Raw genomic sequence first — 21262 nt, forward strand, 5'->3', positions numbered from 1 at the left:
AATCATAGAATTTGGAGGGAAATGGATGGCATTAGAGCAGATTATGCTAAGTGAAGCTAGTCAATCTTTAAAAAACAAATACCAAATGACTCCTCTGATATAAGGGGAGGAAACAAGGACAGGGTAGGGACGAAGAGCTTGAGACGAAGATTTTCATTAACAGGGTTGAGAGGTGGGAGGGAAAGGAAACGAGAAGGGGAATCGCATGGAAATGGAAGGCGATCCTCAGGGTTATACAAAATGACATATAAGAGGAAAGGAGGGGTAAGACAAGATAATTCAAATGGAAGAAGTGATTTACAGTAGAAGGGGTAGAGAGAGAAAAGGGGAGGAGAGGGGAGGGGAGGGGGGATAGTAGAGAATAATACAGACAGCAGAATACATCAGACACTAGAAAGGCAATATGTCAATCAATGGAAGGGTAACTGATGTGATACAGCAATCTGTATACGGGATAAAATTGGGAGTTCATAACTCATTTGAATCAAACTGTGAAATATGATGTATGAGGAACTATGTAATGTTTTGAACGACCAACAATAATAAAAAAAAAAAAAAAGAAGCTTATTCATAGTGGGATAGGGACCAGGAGCACGGGAGGAATAGACGAACTCTAGATAGGGCAGAGGGGTGGGAGGGGAAGGGAGGGGGCATGGGGTAATTAATGATGGTAGAATGTGATGGACATTATTATCCAAAGTACAGGCATGAAGACACGAATTGGTGTGAATATACTATGTATACAACCAGAGATATGAAAAATTGTGCTCTATATATGTAATAAGGATTGTAATGCATTCTGCTGTCAAATATAAATAAAAAAATTTACATTAAAAAAAAATCATAAAGAGGAGGAGGAGCAGGCACTGCCTAAGGGCAGCTCACACTTGAGCACCTCGGGTGGCGAACTGGGCCAGGGATGGGAAAGGACAGCCATGAGCAGCAAGAGGGAAGACCCAGCAGTCCTCCTGCTGAGCAGAGCTGTGATCTGCACATAGGGTCGGGGTTTTCCAACTGCAGTTCTTAGAAGAGAAAGCGAGAGGTCTGGGGCAGGGGCCATTTCCTGGTCTGTGGCCGACCTGCAGGAGAACCGTGAACAAGGGCTGCGCCGGCCTGCTGGGCGGGGGAGGTGCTGACAGAGGGCCAAGTCAGGTGTGGAGACCTGGTCTGCCAACAGGGCAGTGGAAACAAGGCGCTGCCACCTGCAGCAGCTTCCTGCATGCAGTAAGCCTGGGGCGGGGAGGGCCTGGAGCTGGAACCCTCTGAGGGACCCACCCATGCACTTTGTGAGAGTCACAGTGTAGGGCCAAAGCGGTCAGCATGCACCCGGAGCCCCCTGCCTGTCCCACTGTCTCACAGCTGTCATGTCCCAGCTCCCCACTGTCCACCTTCAGAAGTCCCGACCTCAGGGCCTTAATGAAACTGCAAAGCTCAAATCCACAGGCATAAAGAACCCCAGCCACATGGGCCATCGCCTGGCCTGCTATAATTGTGCCTGATAAAAGTCATCTGCTCCGCATTTCAAGGAAGTTCAGGTCCCAGGATTACCTGGAGTTGCTGAGGATGTTTACTGTCAGACATCTAAATGTCTGGTCTGCAACAGCCAGATGAGCAAAACACAAATTCAAAATGCAAAACTGCCTGACTAAGACGGACAGCTTCCGCAGGTCAGATCATGCCTCCTGCAGCACTGAAACCCTCCAAGGCCGCCTGACTCCAAGAGCGCTGCTGCGCCAGACTCCTGGCACGCAGCGGAATCCTCGCAGCGGCTCGCTCTGCAGTGACCCTGCTGAAGGTCCCTGTGTGGAAATGCAACGCGCCTCGCCTTGGCTCCACCTTGCTGTGGGGCCTCAGCTCCCACTCCTGTCCCTCCAACACCCGGGTCCTCAGGACTATTCGAGGTTCTTGGACTCTGTGTTTCCCGTATCTGAGCCATTGCTTCAGCTGACCCCTTGGCCGGCAAAGCCACTCCCGTCCACCTACACCTGGGGGTTCCAGAGCCATTCAGTGCTTCTCTACCCAACACCTGCCTCTCCTGCCCCAGGTGCCCAGGAACAGCCGCCCACTTGGCTCCCAAGGTGGGGGTCCTGGTCCTTCCTGACTTGCCAGCACACTCAGGTCACTGGGGACCAGCTGACCCCCCTTCCTCAGTTTAATCAGCCTGGAGTTCTCTGGAAGACGAGGCTGGTCATCTCTATGTCCTCAGTTCCCAGCACACAGGGGGCAACGTGCAACCTGCTTTAGCTGAATTATAGGAGAAAAAGCATGGTCCCCAAAGGATAAATCATGTCGTTCTCCTCGGGGCTCCCTAAAGCAGCAGGAGAGTAGCCTGGCTGAGAGGGTCTGGAGCCAGACCATGCGGGCCCACAGGCTGCAATGGCTGCCTACTGCCTGAGGGGCCACAGGCCAGCTCTCTCAGTGGCATGCACCTCAGTTTCCCTGCCTGTGAGCTGACAGCAATGGCTGCTGCCCGTGAGGATTGACTGAGCTGCTGGACCAGGGCACTGCTCACAGCCGGGGCTCAGTAGTGACACGGTACGGGAACTGTGGCTGTGTGTGTCATTTCCCTATTTATCTGTCCTCTTCCCTAAACGGAGAGCATCTTGTCTCACCATTTTATTCTAGCACAGGGCACATGGTGGCTATGAGGAGGTGCCAGCACTGGCTCACAGTGGTCACCTAAGGGGCACCTGATGAAGAGGCGACAGGGAGTGCATGGGTGACGTCTGGGGTAGGACTCTGCAGACATTCTCCCTGCACACATGTGCATGCCCTTCAGGTCTCAGGTCTCTTTTCCAGTCTCCTCTTTCCAGAAGGTTCTGCCTGCATGTTGGATGCTCCTGCATCCCAGTCATGGTGCCTTAGGTTTGGCCCCTTCCTTGGTTCCCCCCAAGAGCACAATCCCAGCGGTGTCCTGAGCATCCAGAGCCAAGCCAGGCACACAGACGTGCTCCACAAACCCTGGAACTAGAAGTTTCTCCTTCTCCACCACAAAGTGACACGTGGGGTCGCGTGGGGGAAGCTGGGCCAGCAGTGGGAATATCCTGCTTGAACGCCCAGAATTCCGCTCAGATGTGCTCTCTGCCAACGCGGGGCAAGGTGGGATAAACTACGAGCTCTAATGACAGAAGAACAGACAAGAGGCGAGGAGACAAAAACCTGCAACTCAGTGACACTGTCCCCAAGGTACCAGGTGGGAAAGTCAGGAAGTCAACAAGTGACGGACAGGTGTCCCACATCCCCAGGTGGGGCCCCTTGTTCTGCCTGATGGTTTACACAGCACAGTGAGGTCCACCTCCTGGAGTTGCAGGACCCTCGGGGGCTGGAATGGGAAGCACACCTTTAAGTGCAGCAACCAGCTCAGCAGCTGGACGGCCGCGCAAATGGAGAAGAGACGGAACATCTCCAGGTGCTGACTGGGTGCTGGCACCCACCCCTTGATCTTTTGAGGCAGGATCTCATTGCTCTGCTGCAGGGGTGAAAAATCCAAACTCAAAGCTGAGAACCGCCTCACCCCTCCCTGAGGGACAAAGCCCAGGCTTGATCTTTCCCGTAGCTGCCTCGGAAGTTCACCACCATCGGAAGGGGAAATCTCAAAATCCCTTCTGCCTGGGGCCTCTGCCAAAGCAGCCCCCTGGCCCCACAGCCCGTACCACATGGGGCAGGGAGTCATTATGAGCCGGGCACTCCCTCCTCCATAGCAGCGGGAGAACGTGACTCAACAGGAAGGCGCTTGCTGAAAGGCCACGCGGGTCTCTGGAGGGGACGGAGCCTGGCCATGACCGTGTGGACGACAGGAGCAGCAGGGAGGGCACCACGGCAGATGGAGAAAACGGCAGAGACAGGACGAGGGAAGGGCTCCTTCAGTTGCTGGTCAGAGTCCTGACAAAACAGGAGCTCTCTGCGACAGTGACCAGGAGCAAGAAGCTCCACAGGAGCGAGTGTGCGAGACAACTCAGGGAGGGAGGGCGACACTGGGACCAGGGACTGTAGCCTGGAGAGATGCTAGGAGGGCCTGCGGTGGCTGGTCCCCAGCCGTGGGAACTTCTCGCTCCCTCTCCCACCCACTGGCCCTGCTGTTTCTTAGACACCTGCTGGCGACCGTCTCAGGAGCTCCTGACCCTGGGGTGGAGACCAAGACCATTCAATAACCAGGCCGTGGGCTTTACAGACTGAGGTCCATGCTGTCCCTGAGGAAAGGTGGCTCTATGTAGGCAAATGAAGACAGGGACGGATCTCCAGACAGCCCGGGAAGGTCTCCACAGGCAGCCGCTGCTGGAGTCAGAAGTGTGGGATGAGCAGAGGCCGCCGTGGGAGGGTGGCGGGAGGGAGTGTGCAGGCACGGGGACACCCATGGCACGCAAAGGTGGGCTGGTGCTGCTCCGACCTGGTTCTTGAACCGCCCCTGATCACACAGGATTCCCTGGTCCTCTGCCTCCCTGGAGGGCAGTCTGACATAGGCTGGAGGGCCACACCCCTTGTGACGTGGTGGCCGGCACCCACATGCTGTGCCTGGGCTCTGAGTCCCTGCAGAGGCCATCCTGCCTTCTTCCTCACTCTTCCTGCCTCTTCCCCTATGTTGACTCTAGTGCCCCTGCTTGTGGCTCCCACTGTACCTTCCGTGTGTCTCCATAAGGCACAAGTGTTTTTCTCGCAGTTCCTGGTTTATATAACCACTCAATGAGTGTGGTTATTAAGTAATTCATACACACAACAGTTAAAGTGCTCTAAAAAACAATTCAGAAAATGCAGAGATCCACTTTGAAAAATAGGGAAAGAATTTAAATAACAGGTAAAGACATGTCTACCATAGGGTGGGTAATGTTCTAAGTGCTTCCTACAAGTTAATTCACTTATTCTTTGCCCCAGCCTCACAAGGTCTGATTATCTGCATTTCATTAATGAAGAACTAGGCCCAGAGTCTGAGGTGGCGGGTGGACCACAGACCTTCTAGCACACGAGGTATCAGCCCGCCTGCACCCGGCAGCTCCCAGGGACAGACACAGGAGCAAGAGAAGACTCTCCCGCACTGAGGAACTAAAATTAAACAACGGAGCTCGGGAAGGCCTTACAAAGACTGGCAATAGCCAGGGTTGGCAAGAGCGGGTGCCTCTGCAGCAGCCTGAACGTCATCAGAGAGGAACAGTTAAGTCCTGGCTCGCTGCAAAATCCTAAGCAGCTAAAAAGAGGAGAGTGGATCCACATGTCGCCAGCCAGACAGGGAGCAAGTCATAGAACAGGAAGCCCTCACCACCTCTGGCCCTATCCAGATGTCACCTCGGGAAGGCCTGGGAGATGACAGACAGAGGAATGACAGAAGATTGATAGATTGATAGACAGATACAAGCAAATATGATAGATGATAGATGACGCTAAAGACAGACAGCTGATAGATAGATGGCAGATGACAGCTAGCTAGATAAGTGATAGATGAGGTATACAGTGGCTGATAGGCAGGGAGATGCTAGATACGACAGAGAGGTATAATAGATGATAGATACAGAAGTGAAATGGACTCTTCCAGCCATCATTCAATCACCAAATATTTAAGTAAATATACCATGTGCAATATGTGATGCGTGTTATAGACACACGGCGGACTTAGTAAACAGCCTGGAAAGATTCAGAGGGAATATTTACAGCAGTCACCTCTCCAAAGAGGGCCTGGGAAGAAGGAAGAGGGAGATGCAAACATTTAAAAAGCTTGCCCTTCCCATGTGGTCTGAATTTTCAACATTGTATGTGCACCTTACTTTTGTAACTTAAAAAAAAAAAAATAGAAGAGAGAAAAGGAAACCCTTTGGGGGCTTAGAGACCCCACACCGACCTGCTGATCCTCCTCCTGAAAACCACTCGAAAAGCACGCACTTTCTACAAAAGGCATAAACACAATGAAAAGGGAGTTGGAAGAGTCAGCAGTGGTCAACGCCTTCCACACACCTGGAGGTGACAGGCAGGGAATGGGCCCAGGTGATCGGCTCAGCCAGGCAGAGCAGGCTTCCAGCAAAGTACTGAGGGCAGGTGGATGAGAGGGTGAGAGAGGCTGAGGACTACAGAAGGTGATCCTGCCCTTGCTGTGGGTCTCAGAACAGGGTCCCAGAATCCAGTCAGAGGTGGCCTTCAGGCATCCCCTGGCTGTGTGATGACAGCCAAGTCCATTTCCTCTATCACTGAAATAAAGTTTGATAATCAAGGGGACTTCCTTTAAGATTCACTAGCATGTGTACAAGTGTGCATCTTAACCTACAGCCCCAGGGAAAAATCCCCAGGAACAGAGATCCCAGCTCAGCATCTCCCACACCCCTGAAGACCAAAGGCAGGCTAGTGGTGTGGCCCAAAACAGTGCCCCGGGCCTCTATCACACTCATCACAGACCTGGCATCACTCCCCGACTCCTGTCCTTGGCATTGTGCCTTAACCTCTGCACCTGTTTCCCCGTCCAGAGCAAGGTGGATGGTAGGCAGCCTTGTTATGTGGCTTTGTCCCCACCACAGAGAGCTGGATCTCACCTCCAGCAGCAGGACGAAGACTGGCTGTGGAGCAGTGTAGGGCGCAGAAGTGACGGTGGGAGTCCACCTTCCTGAGGAGTGGCTCACCAAGCCCATTGGTAAACCGAGTCTCACTGTGGCTTTGACTCCCTCTACAGACACTGGACCCTGTTACTGTTTGTACCTGGGGACTGTTCTGAGGTCACAGAGCGGAAAGCCACGTCTGAGCTGGCAGAGAAAGCGATCTGGTGACTTACACAGCCTGACCGCGGTCAAGGTCCCGTCAGCCTCTCCTAGAAGCCGAGGACCAGGAACCCACTCGGGGCAGCCAGTTCCCCCTTGAAGTTGCAGGGGCCAGGCTGCTCCTGCTCGAAGAGTCACATTTCCCACCACAGTCACGCGCTGTCCAGAAGACATGGTGGCCATGCTGGACGGGTCCCCACATCACCATGTGAAAGGGTTTGAGGTCTATTCACTCGCACCCCTTTCTCACTTGCCACACTTTGAAAAGCAAAACAGAAAACCGTGGGCTTTTATTGATGTCACGAATTTGAAAAATCACCCACTTCTGAACACCAAAAAATTAGTGTTCAGATGCTTGCTGGCCTGTGAGTGGGAGCTGAAGAGTGTGCCCAGGCACTGCCGTGGGGACAGCCCGTCCGGCCTGGGACTCGGGGCAGTCTGGGTGATGCCCAGAGCTGTCACAAGTCAGCTTCCCCTGAGCCTCTTCCAGGACAAGCTGAGTGCCTTGAGAAGTAGTAGTGACTCTAAAGGTCATGAACTGGGGTCAAGTTCAGGGTGAGGGGTGAGAAGTTTCTGGAACAGTCCAGTTTTGAGGAAGTCTCCAGGCAACTGGAACAAGCCCAGAAGGGCTGCTCATTTACTGCTGTTTTCCGAAGCGGGACTGGCCCACAACTCTCCTCTCTCCTCTCGCCTGGTGTGGGAATCCTGGTTGTACGGCCCCTGGGAGGCACGAGGAGGCCACACTCTTCTTCTGTTCCCTGTGGCCTTCTGGTGAGGGGGAGGGGTGTGACCTACATGGTTAGATTACTTGTTCTAGAACCTTTGGTCTTGCCTCTAAAACCAGCCGGTCTTGGGCTTCTTCTTTCTGAACTCCCGAGAGCTTTGTAACAACGATTCAATCTTGTTCAGTGTATTTCTTCCAGATTTTCAAGTTCAATGGCCCGGAGTTCGTTCCAGGGTCTCAGGCTCCGGATTATGCTCCCCGCCCCCGTCACGAAGCGAGGAGGCTGTCCAAGCAGCAGCTCTGGTCCCATAGCACTCTGTGCCCCAGGCTCAGGAATTACTTTTTACTTCCCAGGAGCCGGCTGGACAGTGGTTCAGAGTCAGCCCTGCCGTCAGACCGCCTGGGTCTCTCTCCCGGTCCCAGCCTGAGACTCAGAACCTCGGTCTCCACCTCTGTAAAGCAGGCAGAACAAGAGCCACCTCCCAGGACTGCCACGAGGCTCACAGAAGGCACTGTGAACTCCAGAGCCTGATCTCGGGGAAGTTCCCACACACCAAACCTCTGCCTTCCTTCCAACCTCGGCTTCACCAGCCCCAGTGAGAACGTTTATAAACACGGGCTCCAGGTCTGAGCACGGGCACCTCAGCTCTCCCAGGAGCCAACCAGCATCCACAACCCTCTGTGTTTCCATCTTAACCACCTGGAGCTCAGGGGTCTGGGACAGTGGCTCTAAAGCGGGCAGCACCTGAGAACTGGTTAGAAGTGCAGATGCCCAGGCTGCCTGCCACAAGGCTGCCCTCACCCTCTCTGGGGGTCTGAGAGGCCCGAGGTCTCCAGAGTCGTGGGGCGTTTGCCCTGCTAGTGCTCAGTGCCGGGTGCTTGAAGACATGGCTCTGTACTGCCGTCGTCCTCGGAGACACGCTGCGAGTGGGCAGGGAGCGCTCCACAGTGAAGGCTGGGATCAATTAAAAACCCAATGGAGAGAACAAGTGCCGTGTGTCTGCGGGCTGACTGGTTCGATGGCAGGAATGACCCTGACAGCACTGAACTGTTTAGGGTCTGAGGTACAAGGCCTGGGTGGCAGAGCACGGCGCCCGGCACAATGAAAAGATCAGCAGAAATTTAAAAAAAAAATGGATGTGGGGCCACAGGGCTCCGTGTTAGCAGGCTGCTCGTGGGCTCTGTGGTCACTTGGAGAACCCTGGGGTTCTGTGTGTGCACCATTCCAGGGCTCGACGGGAAACGGATGTTTCTACAGGTACAAGGCTCACGGGACGCTGCAAAGCCTGCAGGCTTTGGCCCTTGAGACAAGAGAGGGCAGGCAGTTCTGCACGGAATGGGAGGGGCAGACTAACCCAGCAGCTCTCCTACAGAGGACCCCGCCTGGCCCACAAAGACAGCCCTCATAGGAAGTGCACCAGCAAGGGGGAGAAGCTCAGGTCTTAAATCTTTGAAGGACCAAATCACATTCCTACTTAGAAAATTAAAATCCAGGCACTAACTCAGATGGACCAAGAAACAGAGCTATGACGGTCGCTCACCATCAAATACGTCCGTGTCCACACCTGATGCTGTTAAAAATTCAGCATTTAATGCAGTTAACTCACACCCTGCCCCCGGAGACTCCAGTTCATGTGATCAGGGTGTAGCCCATTTTAACAAGCTCCCCGAGGGCTACTGAGGCAGATGGTCTGGGGACCACACAGTCATTTGTCATTCCCAGAGAAGAAGCAGAATCAAGAGCCGTTCTAAGCCGCCACATAAACTTCACAAACACTGCTGGGGGAAACGCAGCCTGGAACCAAAACAGCACCCACTGGAGCCCAGATTTAGCACTTGTTCCCCTGGAGCAGATCAGGGGAGTCAGCAGTCGGCGGGAGCGCTATTACATAAGCTGCCGTCTGCAGGCAGGACCTCGGCTCCCCAAGGGAGTTACCACACATGAAAGCAATAGCCCACCCCAGAGCACACAACATGCCAGGGCAGCAGGCAGCGCGGAGCCGCCTCTAGTGCCACAGACCCCGTGCCCCCTGGGCCACTGGGAACCAGATCCCTGGGCCAGGGCCAGGAAGGTGGGGTTAGGCGAGGGGTTAGAAGGAGGTCATTCAGGGATCCACCTAGGCATGGACATTGCCTTCATCAAAGCTTCCCTCTGGATGAAAATCTAAGTGGAGCTATGGTTTGTTTCAATATACCTCTAACTCTTTGATAGAAAGTTCTAGAACCACAGCACCACCTTTATTATGAGTCTTGTCCAAGAACATCTAACTGCTCTTTGCATCTACCCTTCCATCTCTAGCCAGGATTCCCAGAATTTACCTCTCCCCAGTCCCCCAAGACCTGGATAAAAAGGCAGTTCTAACTAGAGTGTTAAAGTGTGTGACATACATGTTACTCCTCCCGTGGGGTTAGCCTCAGGTGCATTCTCAACATGGAACCACAGGCAGCCACTCCAACCTACTGAAGAGTAGGGTGTAAGTTTCAGAGAGAGAAGTCCGTACCTACCTTTCTATTATGCTATGCCAGTACTGAGCATAGTGACTAATACTGAGGAAGTGTTCAAAAATCAGTATTAAATCAAATTAAATTGATGCCTGAAGTGAAACTTCCTTGCCACCCAATTTTGCCACAGAGGATGTCTCAGGATTCAACAGTCACTGGGCACCTATTAAAAGTCCACCTCACGGGGCACAGTGGTGCATGCCTATAATCCCAGTGGCTGGGGAGGCTGAGGCAGGAGGATCGTAAGTTCAAAGCCAGCCTCAGCAAAAGCAAGGCACTAATAAAATACAAAATAGGGCCGGGGATGTGGCTCAGTGGTCGAGTGCCCCTGAGTTCGATTCCCAGTACCCCCCACCAAAAGTCCATCTCATCTCCCAGGCTCCATCCCAGACTCGTTCTCAGGCACTCTGCGATCTGTGTTTCTCATAGCTGCCAGGCCATCTAACATACATGGAATCTGAGACCGTGGTCTCGACCATTTGGGAGGATCTCATGGGCATCAGTACCACGGGATGCAGTAAGTAAAAGACCCTTTCAGAGCAGCCGAAACAGCACACAGAGAGGTGGGGAGCTTCCTCTTCTCCACCAGGCTTGGGCCCATGGGGTGGAGAACCCAAGAGACCAGGGATGAGGGAGGTCTCACGAGGTCTCATTCTGAGTTGGCCAGGCTCCCGTGGGTCTCACCAGGCCAGGCTCTGCCTTGTTCTCCTGGTCACGGTACCCTGCCCATTGTCAGATCACGGACCAGGTCAGCATCAGTGAGACCCAAGGATGGAGAATAAATGGCTAGTGGCTCCGCCCACTTTGGGAGAGGGGCAGAGGACGAGAAGCCACCTTTTGCTCTCCCTCATACCGTACGCTGGCAGCTGGTCAGCAAACTGCCCTCCCTCAGCCTTCTCCCTACTCTTGGGGCAGCTGTGTTCTGCGCAGGTCAGGGGCTGCCAAGAGCCAGGGTGCTGGGGATCCTGCCCAGCTCCTGCGCCTGCACCCGCAGAGCCTCGGAAACTCCCCTGGCCACCCTTCCTGCAACAGGGAGCTCCGACTGCTGGCAGCTGTCACGGGGAACATCAAACCTGGGTGTTTATGCCAAGCCTCATTTACACAAGCCCACTTCTCCCCAAGAGATGAATGTTTAAAACAAACAGCTCTTACATATGTTAGCAGGCACAGTCACATCAGCATGAGGGATCCCCAAGCGGAAATATGAGTCAGTCTGGGACAAAGTCAGCTAAATAAATCCTGTTTGGGTGAAATTTCTCTCTCTGGACAAAGATGAACCTCAAAGCGATCGCTCCGATTCCCCAACAAGACTCCCTGAACAGCACACTCTGCAGCACAGCCCGCTGCTGCAAACCCTCCAACTCCAGTCACATCACTGCCCTGACAGGCATCTGCCTTGCCGTCCCCTCCAGCAGTGCCACCTGCATCTTGGCATCCCTGTTACCACTCTGGTTCCACCCAGGGCATCTGATGGCCCTGCTCTGATGGGCACAGACTGGCCATGACACACAGAATCTCCTGCCATCCCAAGACCTAGGGCTTTGACAGCCAAGGAGAAAACAGCCAGCAGGTAGACAAGGTGTCTGAGGGGTGAGGGTGTGGGCATAACGGCTTCCCAGAAAAACGCAGGCCACTAAGGACTCCGTCAAGGAGGAATCTGACTAGTAAGGAAATGTCAGGTTTGGGAGACTGAATTCCCCGGCCATTGCCTTCTTTTTCTTTAATTTTGCCTTTGACGGAGCAGAAGGGAGCAATTCCTAACCCAACCTTGTGTTGCTCCAGGATGGAGCAAGAAGGCGCCAGCCAGCGCAACCAGCGCAGGGCCTCAGGGCAGCATGTGGGGCCTGCTGTGGTCTGCACGCTGTGGCCCCCACTCACATGCTGAAACCTAACCCCAGTGCAACAGCATCTAGAAGGGGGCCTTAAGAGGTGAGCCGGCCGCCAGGGCTCTGCTACGGTGACTGGGATTAGTGCCCTTGGAAAAGGCTGAGGGAGCTTAGCCACACTGCTAGAAGGCGCCATCTCCACCAGCGCCCCAATCTCAGACTTCCCAGGCTCCAGAACTTGGGAACAGATTTCTGTTGTTTATAAATTTTCCTGAATGGCTAGGACCTAGCACAGAAATGAGACTAATCACCTACCTAATAACACTGAGAGGAAGAAGCTCCAGGTGACACACTGGCTTGCTGAACTCCACATTCAAATGGGTCTAAGAAAGAAGAGCAGCCCCAGCCCAGGCCCCTCCCGGGCTACACTGCCAGGCCCAGGTGAGGCGGCAAGCATGGCCTCTGCCTGGGGCCAGACCTCTGGGGACACAAGACCTGGGTCCCGGGTTGTGGGGACTCTGCACTGCCAGCAGGGACACGGATGTAGATGTTGCCCTGCAGCACAGTCAGGAATCGACAGTTCATTCCAAGCCTCGGCAGAGCCACAGCCAGGCCTGGCCTCCCCAGCGTAAAGCTGTCTGTCGCCAGGTGGGCAGGCAGCCACGTCTGTGGGGCCCCAGGTGAGAGGAGGGAGAAGCACAGTGGCCAAGAGTCAAGGATGGGCTCTTGGTGTTTCCCTAGGCTGCAGCGAAACCCAAGCAAAACCCTCCACCCAGGCGGGCGCCGAACCCAAGAGAAAGTAAAGCACCCACCGAGCCCGTTCTCCACCAGCACGGAGTGGGTCCCGTCGCAGTCCACAGCATCCTGCTCTCCAATCGGGTCATCCAAATCCACATCAGGCTGAAGGGACCCGTTCCCAAAGTGCCTCTCGTCCTTCTCGGAGCCGCCGTCCCCGTCCCCGTTCTCCAGGCCGTTCTGAGCCTTCTTCAGGGGCATGATTTGCAAGCCACTAGGGGTAGTCCGGTAGGACACGGTCTTGGCGGCCCTGTCGCCCCCCGGCCCGGGGGACTTGCCTGCACACCCTTTCTTGGGCTTGGCCAGCGGAGGGTTGATGCGCTTCCGCTTGTGCGAGGCCGCCTTGCTCTTGCCGGGCTCTGCGGGCCGCGGGGCCAGCTTGTCGCCAGGGCCCCGGCTGTCGCGCAGGAGCTTGCCGGCACCCGGCTGCTTCCCGGCCTTGGCGCGCTTGTCCCGGGGCATGGGCAGCCCGTTGAACTCGTCGATGAACTCCTCGCAGTGCAGCAGGTGGTGCTCGGGCTCCCAGGTGTCCTCGGCGCTGCCATAGCCTTTCCATCGGATGAGGTACTCCCACTTGCCCTTCTTGTTCTTCCTCTTGTCCACGATCCTTTCCACCTGGCACAGAGAGTGGAGAAAGAGAGAAGAGGGTCAGTGGCCGGACCAGGCCGCCCTGGCAGGGGTCACAGGCCTCTGGTGTGAGCAGGAAGGCAGGCTGACCTCAGGAGGTCACCGGGAAATCCCAGACACCCAGGTCACTCCCCAGCGTGGCTCAGGAAGCCGCCAGGCTGGGGCAACTGCACCCGCCCTTGGTGGCACCCGCCCTGTAGAATTGCTTGAGAGATTTTTGTTCTTTTCGGCACAGCAAGTGGACTCGGGCTTTTAAAGACCAATTTGGAGTGGGCGTGTCATCCTTACTTACACTAATAACATTTATTAAGCAATCACACGGACAGTATATGCTAATTTACTTATAATTATATTGACCATCAGTGGCATTCCCTGGACACTCTGAGGTGGACACTGTCCCAGGGCTTGGAGTCCACTCTCCCTTCTCATTTCCCCAGGGAAGCAACCCAATGAGGTGATCCCCCATGTTGCACCAAGGGCCCACAGAAATCATGCAGCTGAACCAAGTTTCAAAGCTGGCAGGGGCAGAGCAAGGTTCTGAGGCTGTCATCCCAGACCTACTCTCCAGTCACTAGGCTAGACCAACTCTTTCAACAGCAAGAGGCCTCTGCACTGACCAACAGGGACTTGGGTTGACAATACCAGCTGTCCCCATACAGCCCCCCATCTGGCTGCAACATGGGGTACAGCTAGGAGGCAGAGATGGGTGACATCTGCTGAGAGCCTACAGTGTGCCTGGTAACCCCAGGGCATGCACTATTGTTCCCACTGGACAGATGAGGAGACTGAGGCAACCTGCCTGGGATGCACAGCTGCCTTCGAGGCACAGTGGTGATGTGGTGGAGGGGGTTCTAAGCCACATGGGACAATCAACATGTCTTTAAAGAACCTCTCCAAGGGAAATGCCAGTCTAATGCCATAGCCGGTGCAGCCCTGCATGGGGTATCTGAGAGCTCATTTACTATTCTTTCAACCTGCTACAGATTTGGAACTTTTTAAATTAAAAAAAAAATGTGGAAAATTCCCAATGTTCTAACCCCAAAATGCTAAATTTGTATGAGAAAGCAAATAATCATATTCAATAGTGTATTTCAATGTCCATATAATATACCTTTAAAGAATGGAATTTTGATGTAATTAAGTAACAAGTAAGGAAAAGGCCCTTGAAACTCAAGAAAAGAAAATATCACAGAGGGAGCGGTTCAGCAACGTTGTGGTTGATGGAGGCGAGTAGTAGGTGCACAGGGGTCATGATGTGACTGTGTTTGCACGTTAGAATTGCCACGAAGCGGCCTTGCCTCACCAGTGGTTTCTGTACAGCACAGGCTATGCAGAATAATTAAAAAGCTTTTTCTGTTTTGCACTTAATAAATATGGAAACAGCGAGGCCGAGCTTCCCCTCCACAGCACTGCCTCTCACGACTGTAACTGTTTCCTTAATTGATTTATCTCCACTTAAATTGGCCTATATCTATAAAAGTTTCTCTCCTTGTAAAATGCTCTGTTAGCATCTGTTTTAGATTTATCACACGATTCTTAGATGTAACTAACACATGAACTCTATAACAGTTTTTAAAAGTAAAATCATGCCCAATTCATTCAACTTCCAACCTGTGGGTCAAGGAATGGAGTCGGTTGAGTATTTCTTTGTAATAGTGCTTCAGAAAGCTCAGAGTGTTTCTGGAAGAACTTGCAGTTTTGCTTATTTTGAGAACACTGTAAGGGGGAGACCCTCTGCGGCTTGACACAGGAGGAAAGTGAATCATGAGCCTGGCCTGCCTGTGACAGCAGCATCTCCAAGGACACTGCAGTGTCGAGAGCAAGCACGGGTATTTCTTGGGAGCTAAAGAATGTCCTGGCGTGGAGATCTCCAGCTTGTGACAGCATGTGCACAGCTCCTGAGGTGGAAGACTTCCTTTCCCAGATGAAGCAGAGGACCAAGTCAGACAAACAGCCACCCAAATGGGTAGAGTGGTGGGTGGGTGAGGGGGTGGGGGGTGAATGATGGATGGGTGGACAGTGGGATGAAAGGGTGGCTAGGTGGATGATGGATGGATGGATGGATGGATAGTGGGCTCAAGAGTGGGTAGACAGGTGGGTACATGAATGGATGGGTAGATGAATGGATGGTAGTCACTTACCAAAGTGAGCTTAGTGTATTGAAGAGCACAGGCTCTGGAGCAAGACTATCTGGTTAAACTCCCTGTTAAGCCTTATCATGTGTTCTTGAGCAAGTCTCAAACCTTTCTGGGCCTCAGATGACTCATACCAGGAGGAGGAAGTAACCCGCCTACTTCACAGGGTGGTTGTGGAGAACAGACAAATACGCGCTTTCACATTCCACAGTAAAGGTCACTTAATCTTGCTCAGCCTCTGTGACCACAACCTTGGTGTCCTCTGAAGACAGAAAGCTTCCCCGCCCTGCAAACATGACTTCTTCCGACAATCAACTCCTCCTGGGGAGGAGAGAGTCCGCCCACTTGGACATGCCCTTTGAGTGTAGAAGATGGCTACGCACAGCCGGGGTCAGCAAGGGTCTGAAGGGCTTCCTGTGGCCACACTGAGGGGGAACTTACTTTTGTTCCCTACAAATTACGGGAAACTTCACTTTATCCAGTGTCTGTCCACACAGCACTCTGTGTGGTGCAAGAAACCACTCCACCCAGTGTCCCTCACACACACTCCACTCAGTGTCCAGACACCACTCCATCCGAAAAACCAACCTCCAACCAACCAAAGTCATTTTCAGTTTTGGAAAACCAATGACTTTTTCTGAAAAACCAAAAAGCCCACAAGAAACTCCAAATACAGCTGGCTCCAGACATTCCACCAGACTTGTGTGTGTGTGTGTGTGTGTGTGTGTGTGTGTGCGCGCGCAGTACTGGGGACTGAACCCAGGGCCTCACACATGATAGGCAATGCACCACACTGAGCTCCATCCCGAGCCCTCCTCCATGGTCTTTGATCCCTGGCCTCTGGGGACCCAATCTCCTTTATGTCCCTGTGTTAGTTTTCTGACCTCTTGGCCTCTCGCCAGGAGTGTCTCCTGTAGAACCTGCACTGTAATCTGCCCTGTTGGTCACAAAGGCCTGAGCCACAGGACTGGACCCTGCCAGGAGGTCCTTTCCTCCTGGGAAGCTCCCCGAGCCTCTCCTGTCTCCTAACTCTGCACACTGCAGAGAGCGGAGACGTGGCCCCGTCTGGCAGCTCTCAACTGACCGTTACTCTTCTGTGATCCCAGCTAAACTGAGACTCTGATCTGCAGCTGGGAGCAGGGAGATTCTGATGAAATCATCACCAGTGCCACAGTGACGGTGAGTGGCCGTCTCCTTAGGAATAGTAACAATGACAATCACATTGTATGGTATATGCCCAAGGCCCAGGAACCACGTTAATCACTTTCATGGGGTCAGCTTTCACCTTTGTGCCCAGGCTTTAGCTGGGCATTATCACCATTTGACAAGTGACGAAACTGGGGCTCAGAGAAAGTAGGTAACTTTCCCTCAATTACACAGCTAGTAGTTGGCTAAAAAAGATCTGAACCCAAGTCGGTCTGACTCCAGCACTCCAGTTCCTCCACGTCCAGCCACGCCTCGCCTGTGGGAAGCCATCAAAACCAGGTAGGGCCCGGCAACACACAGTATAGAAGGAAAGCCGAGGCAGGAGGATCGCAAGTTCAAAGCCAACCTCAGCAACTTCACGAGGCCCTAAGCAACTTATTGAGACCCTGTCTCAAAATAAAACATAAAAAGGGCTGGGAATGTGGCTCAGTGGTTAAGTACCCCTGGGTTCAATCCCTTTTACCAAGAAAAAAATAATGGCTTCAATACCCAAGATGCAAGGTGCTGCTGAGGGCAGCGAGGACCCACACAGACCAGCAGGGCTCGGGCAGCCCAGTGGGGTGCACGGCCCTCGAAAGACTGGACACAGAGCAAGATGCAGTGTTGGGCACAGAAAGAGCTCTGGTGGGAAAGAGAAGAGGGTCAGAAGGAACAGTGGCAGAGAAGACATGGCGTCCTCAGAGGGGACGGTCAGGAAGGCTCCTCTGAGGGCAGTTCAAACCGAGGCCAAGTCGGACACTTAGAGATGGAGAGACCCTGACCCCTGAGACTGGCAGACTGTGGGCGTGGACATCTTCCTTGATTTTTGTGGACCTTGCTTTGCTCTCAGAGGTCACTCGCCTCCTCCTCAGCCTTCCATTTTCTTTTTCTACAGAGGATGCACTGAGGCACCCCAAGGTTAAGGACCTTGGCCAGGCTTCCACCTCCGATGAGCATCACAGAGTTAAGAGCAAAACCACATTTTGGCTCCAAAGCCCACACTGTGGCCACACTCCACACAAGGCCACCAGCCCCACCTGACTGAGGCCAACGGCGGATCTGCAGCTTCTGAGTCTGCCCCTCAACTCCTGCCTAGTTCACAGATACCTGTGACACCTTTACCCATCCTGGGATTAGCCTTCTGAGCCTGAACCCCCAGAGGTCCCCAGCATGCCAGTGGGCGTCCCTCCCTCGTCACCACTCATCTTCCCTTTCCCAGCTCCCCAGGACTGGACCCAGGACAGTGCATGACGTTCCCCTGCTCTAGGACACAGATTTCCCAGACCCGGAGGAGTCTCGCCCACAGCTGGGCTTGGCTTGGAGTTCCTGGTACACATCTTGGTCTCTGAGAGCAAAGCAAGGTCAACAAAAATAAAGGAAGATGTCCACGCCCACAGTCTGCCAGACGAACCCCAGAGTGGCCATCATCCCTGGACAAAAGCAGCTCCTGTCTCTGACTCCAGACCTCCACGGCCACATCCACGAGAATCTTGCCTTCTGGATCCTTTCAACATCCTGGGACAACTTCCTCGGGGTGCAAGCACACAGGCACCCATCACTGTCGCTCAGGATCTGAGGTCCTCGAGAAGGACAGAGACAGGGACAGCTCCAGAAGCAGCTGGTACAGGCCGAGGAAGGTCACCCCAGACAAGCTGGTTTAGGTGATCTCGTCTCAGAGGAGCCAGAGAGAGCCTTCTCCTCGGCCCAGCCGAGACGCACTAGGGAACTGGCTCCGGACCTGGAAGCCCAGCTCAGAACCAGGTGAACCAACCTGGCCTCCAGGCGAGGACTGACCAGAGGCCTCTGGGGCACCCAGGTGAGGGAGGCCACCAAGAGGGATGCTCACTCAGAGACCCCCGCTGGGAAACCCCACGCCTAGACAGGCCTTGCTCTGATGGGGAACACACTGAGCTACAGAACCTCCCAGCACACACCAACACCATCCGAGCAAAAGCCTCCGAGGACCGTCTCCCCAACAGAAGCACCTGCTCACCCGTGAGGAGCACTGAGGGGTGCCCTGACCACAGACAACGTGACCTCTGACCGTGACCTCTGACCTCGTGACCTCGGTATTTAAAAGAGAGCAGCAATAGAATGAAACCAACAGTTGAGGAGGGAACAGAAATCAAAGAAGATTCATTTACATAAGAAAGGATGTAAGGAGAAAACCCCGCTGAAACGCAAAAGCAAAGGAGTCCAGTTCCCAGTGGAACCCGGAGAGGACAGAATCAAGGCAGAAAACCAAGTTGGGGGGAGACAGCAGTTCAAAAAGCCCTTCAAAAGAGCGGGGGAAAAGCACTTCAGTTGAGCAGAAAGAATTAGAGAAAATGAGAACGAGCAGAAGTGACAGAGACCCAACCAGTGTGAGTCCCGCAGAGGGAAAAATAAAAGTGGGGCGGAATCGCTGACGAAGGCGTGACGGAAACATCACGTCCAGGAGTCTGCTGGTCAGGGAGAGAGCCCAGGGGGGAGGCTGAGGCTGGGGGCACGCACACTTTATTTCTAGCCTTAGAGACATCTCCATTTCAAAAATTAAGACTTCCCACCATCACCTGCAAATCCTCCTCCAACCAAAACGCTAAGAACAAAAATCGGGGGAATTTCAGGGAACATGAAATGCTGGAGTACATTATGAAGAAATAAATACTGTGACCTCAAGAATCCTACCAGCCTCGAGTGTCCTTCAGACAAGAACGGGAAGACTCGTCCTGCCACAGGCGGCAGAAATACAAACCCCTCTGAAAAGATGACACAAACATACGCTTCAAAAATGATTATAACCTAAACTTTTTGAACTTAAAACTCAAGAAGGTGCCATAAGGATGTGCCCCAGGTTGAATGCTAGTGATGTCACCAACTGACACTGGGAGTTAAGTCCAAGTGATTCTGTAATCACGATAAAATCAAATGTAAATACAAAGTGATCCTTAAAGAATGATATATATTTATATAAAAAAAGAAAGAAAGCAAAAGCTGTGGTTTAAGATACCGCACTCAGAGAACAAGTAGAGACAGTGGTCCCACATGAAGCAGAGTGAAACCTGACTGTGAGCTGAGCATGTCTGCACAGAGGAGCATGTCTGTGTATTGTGCCTATTGTGAACAGTTGTTTGCCTTCAAGAAAGGAAGATAGGTGGAGAAATATCATAAGGAATCATGTGCTGCATAAAAACGCTGAACAGACACTGGGAAAACACAGGCATTCCAGCAGGTGAACTGTGGTGAGGCACAGCGACCCCTGATGCGCACAGCTTGAAAGGCGCCCTCCCGCAGCGCGAGGAATCAAGGGCCAAACCCCACAGGCCACATGCCCTGCAGAGCCCATCCTGGGGACCTGAGTCGGAGCAGCAGTGATGGGCAGGCTCGAGCAAGTGCCTGCAGGAGCCCGAGACAACTCTCTGGGGAAGCAGAAATGTTCTCTGATTTGACCAGAGTGGGGAGAGGTATCAAATGTCACCTCTCCTGCACATCAAAGTTGACAGCAGCTCAATTCACAATAGCTAGGGTATGGAGCCAACCTAGGTGCCCTTCAGCAGATGAATGGATAAAGAAATCGTGGTATGTATCCACAATGGAATATTACTCAACCATAAGAAGAATGAATTTATGATTTTTACCAGCAAATGGACGGATCTGGAGACGATCATGCTAAGTAAAGTAAGCCAGTCCTAAAAAGCCAAAGGCTGAATGTTTTCTCTGATCAGGGTGAGTGAGGAGAAGAACAGAAGTTTAGTAGATTGGGCAAAGCGAATGAAAGGAGAGTGGGTTTAGGAAAAGGAAAGACAGTGGAATGAACCTGACATAACTTCCCATGTACATATATGAATACACCCCAGTGGCTCTCACCATCCATTGCGTATAGCCATAAGTATGGGGTCCTAATTAGAATAAGATACATTCCATGCTTGTATAATTGTATCAAACTGGATTCTACTGTCATATATAACTCAATAGAATCAATAAATTAAAAAAAAAGAGAAAAAGTCACCTTTATACTTCAAATGCATAAGTTTTTTGTAGGTACATTGGCCCCAATAAAGTTGTTTGGAAAACACACATGAAACCACAGAAATGAAAAGAGAAAATAAACACTCCAAATCAAATAAGAGGATGGAAGTAAGATCCTTTATTGCAAGAGACATTCTAAAAATGAAACAGTATGAAAGCATAAAAGCCAAAGAGAACTAAATCATGAAAGCAGAAATAAGACCAAATATGCTATTCACTAAAAATCAAAAGCTGCACCTGAATGCTTACGGTGGTTTTCTTCTTAATTGCCCCAAACTGAAAATAACAGACATCCTTCACTGAGTGAACAGATAAATTGGTGTCCGTCCTGTGATTGTGCTACCAACTTGCACAGCGACATAAACGAATCTTACATTCACTTTGCAAAAGGAAAGAAGATAGACTCCAAAGCCCTCGCACATCTGAGGATCGTTTGCGTGGTACTCTGGAAATGGAAAATCGAGAGGGATGAAGGGCAGGTCAGTGAGTACCAGGGCCAGGCAGGAGCGGGTGAGGACAAACCAGCTGCGTGATGACATCCATTGCAGGGCTGTGGTGGTGGACACACAGTCTGCGCATTTGTTAAAACCCACAGTGCCACACACCACACATCACACACAAATGACCTTTCCTGTAGACATTAAAAAATCAGCCTGGATGTTAGAGTCCCTCTAGGGACGGGGGAGGGAATGTGTCCTGTGACAACTGAATCTCACTGTGTCCAAAACC

General features: G+C 52.6%; 1 protein-coding gene across 1 annotated transcript in view; it reads right to left on the reverse strand.

The window, feature by feature from the left end:
* Cdyl2 (chromodomain Y like 2) overlaps positions 1-21262 on the reverse strand; it is a 168115-nt gene that overhangs the window by 46545 nt on the left and 100308 nt on the right. Inside the window, exon 2 of the mRNA XM_026393010.2 lies at positions 12596-13193. Within this exon, the coding sequence (XP_026248795.2) occupies positions 12596-13193 (598 nt within the window). The remainder of the gene's footprint in view (positions 1-12595; positions 13194-21262) is intronic.

The sequence above is a fragment of the Urocitellus parryii genome, chromosome 15 (assembly GCF_045843805.1).
Source record: "Urocitellus parryii isolate mUroPar1 chromosome 15, mUroPar1.hap1, whole genome shotgun sequence".
Classification (NCBI taxonomy): domain Eukaryota; kingdom Metazoa; phylum Chordata; class Mammalia; order Rodentia; family Sciuridae; genus Urocitellus; species Urocitellus parryii.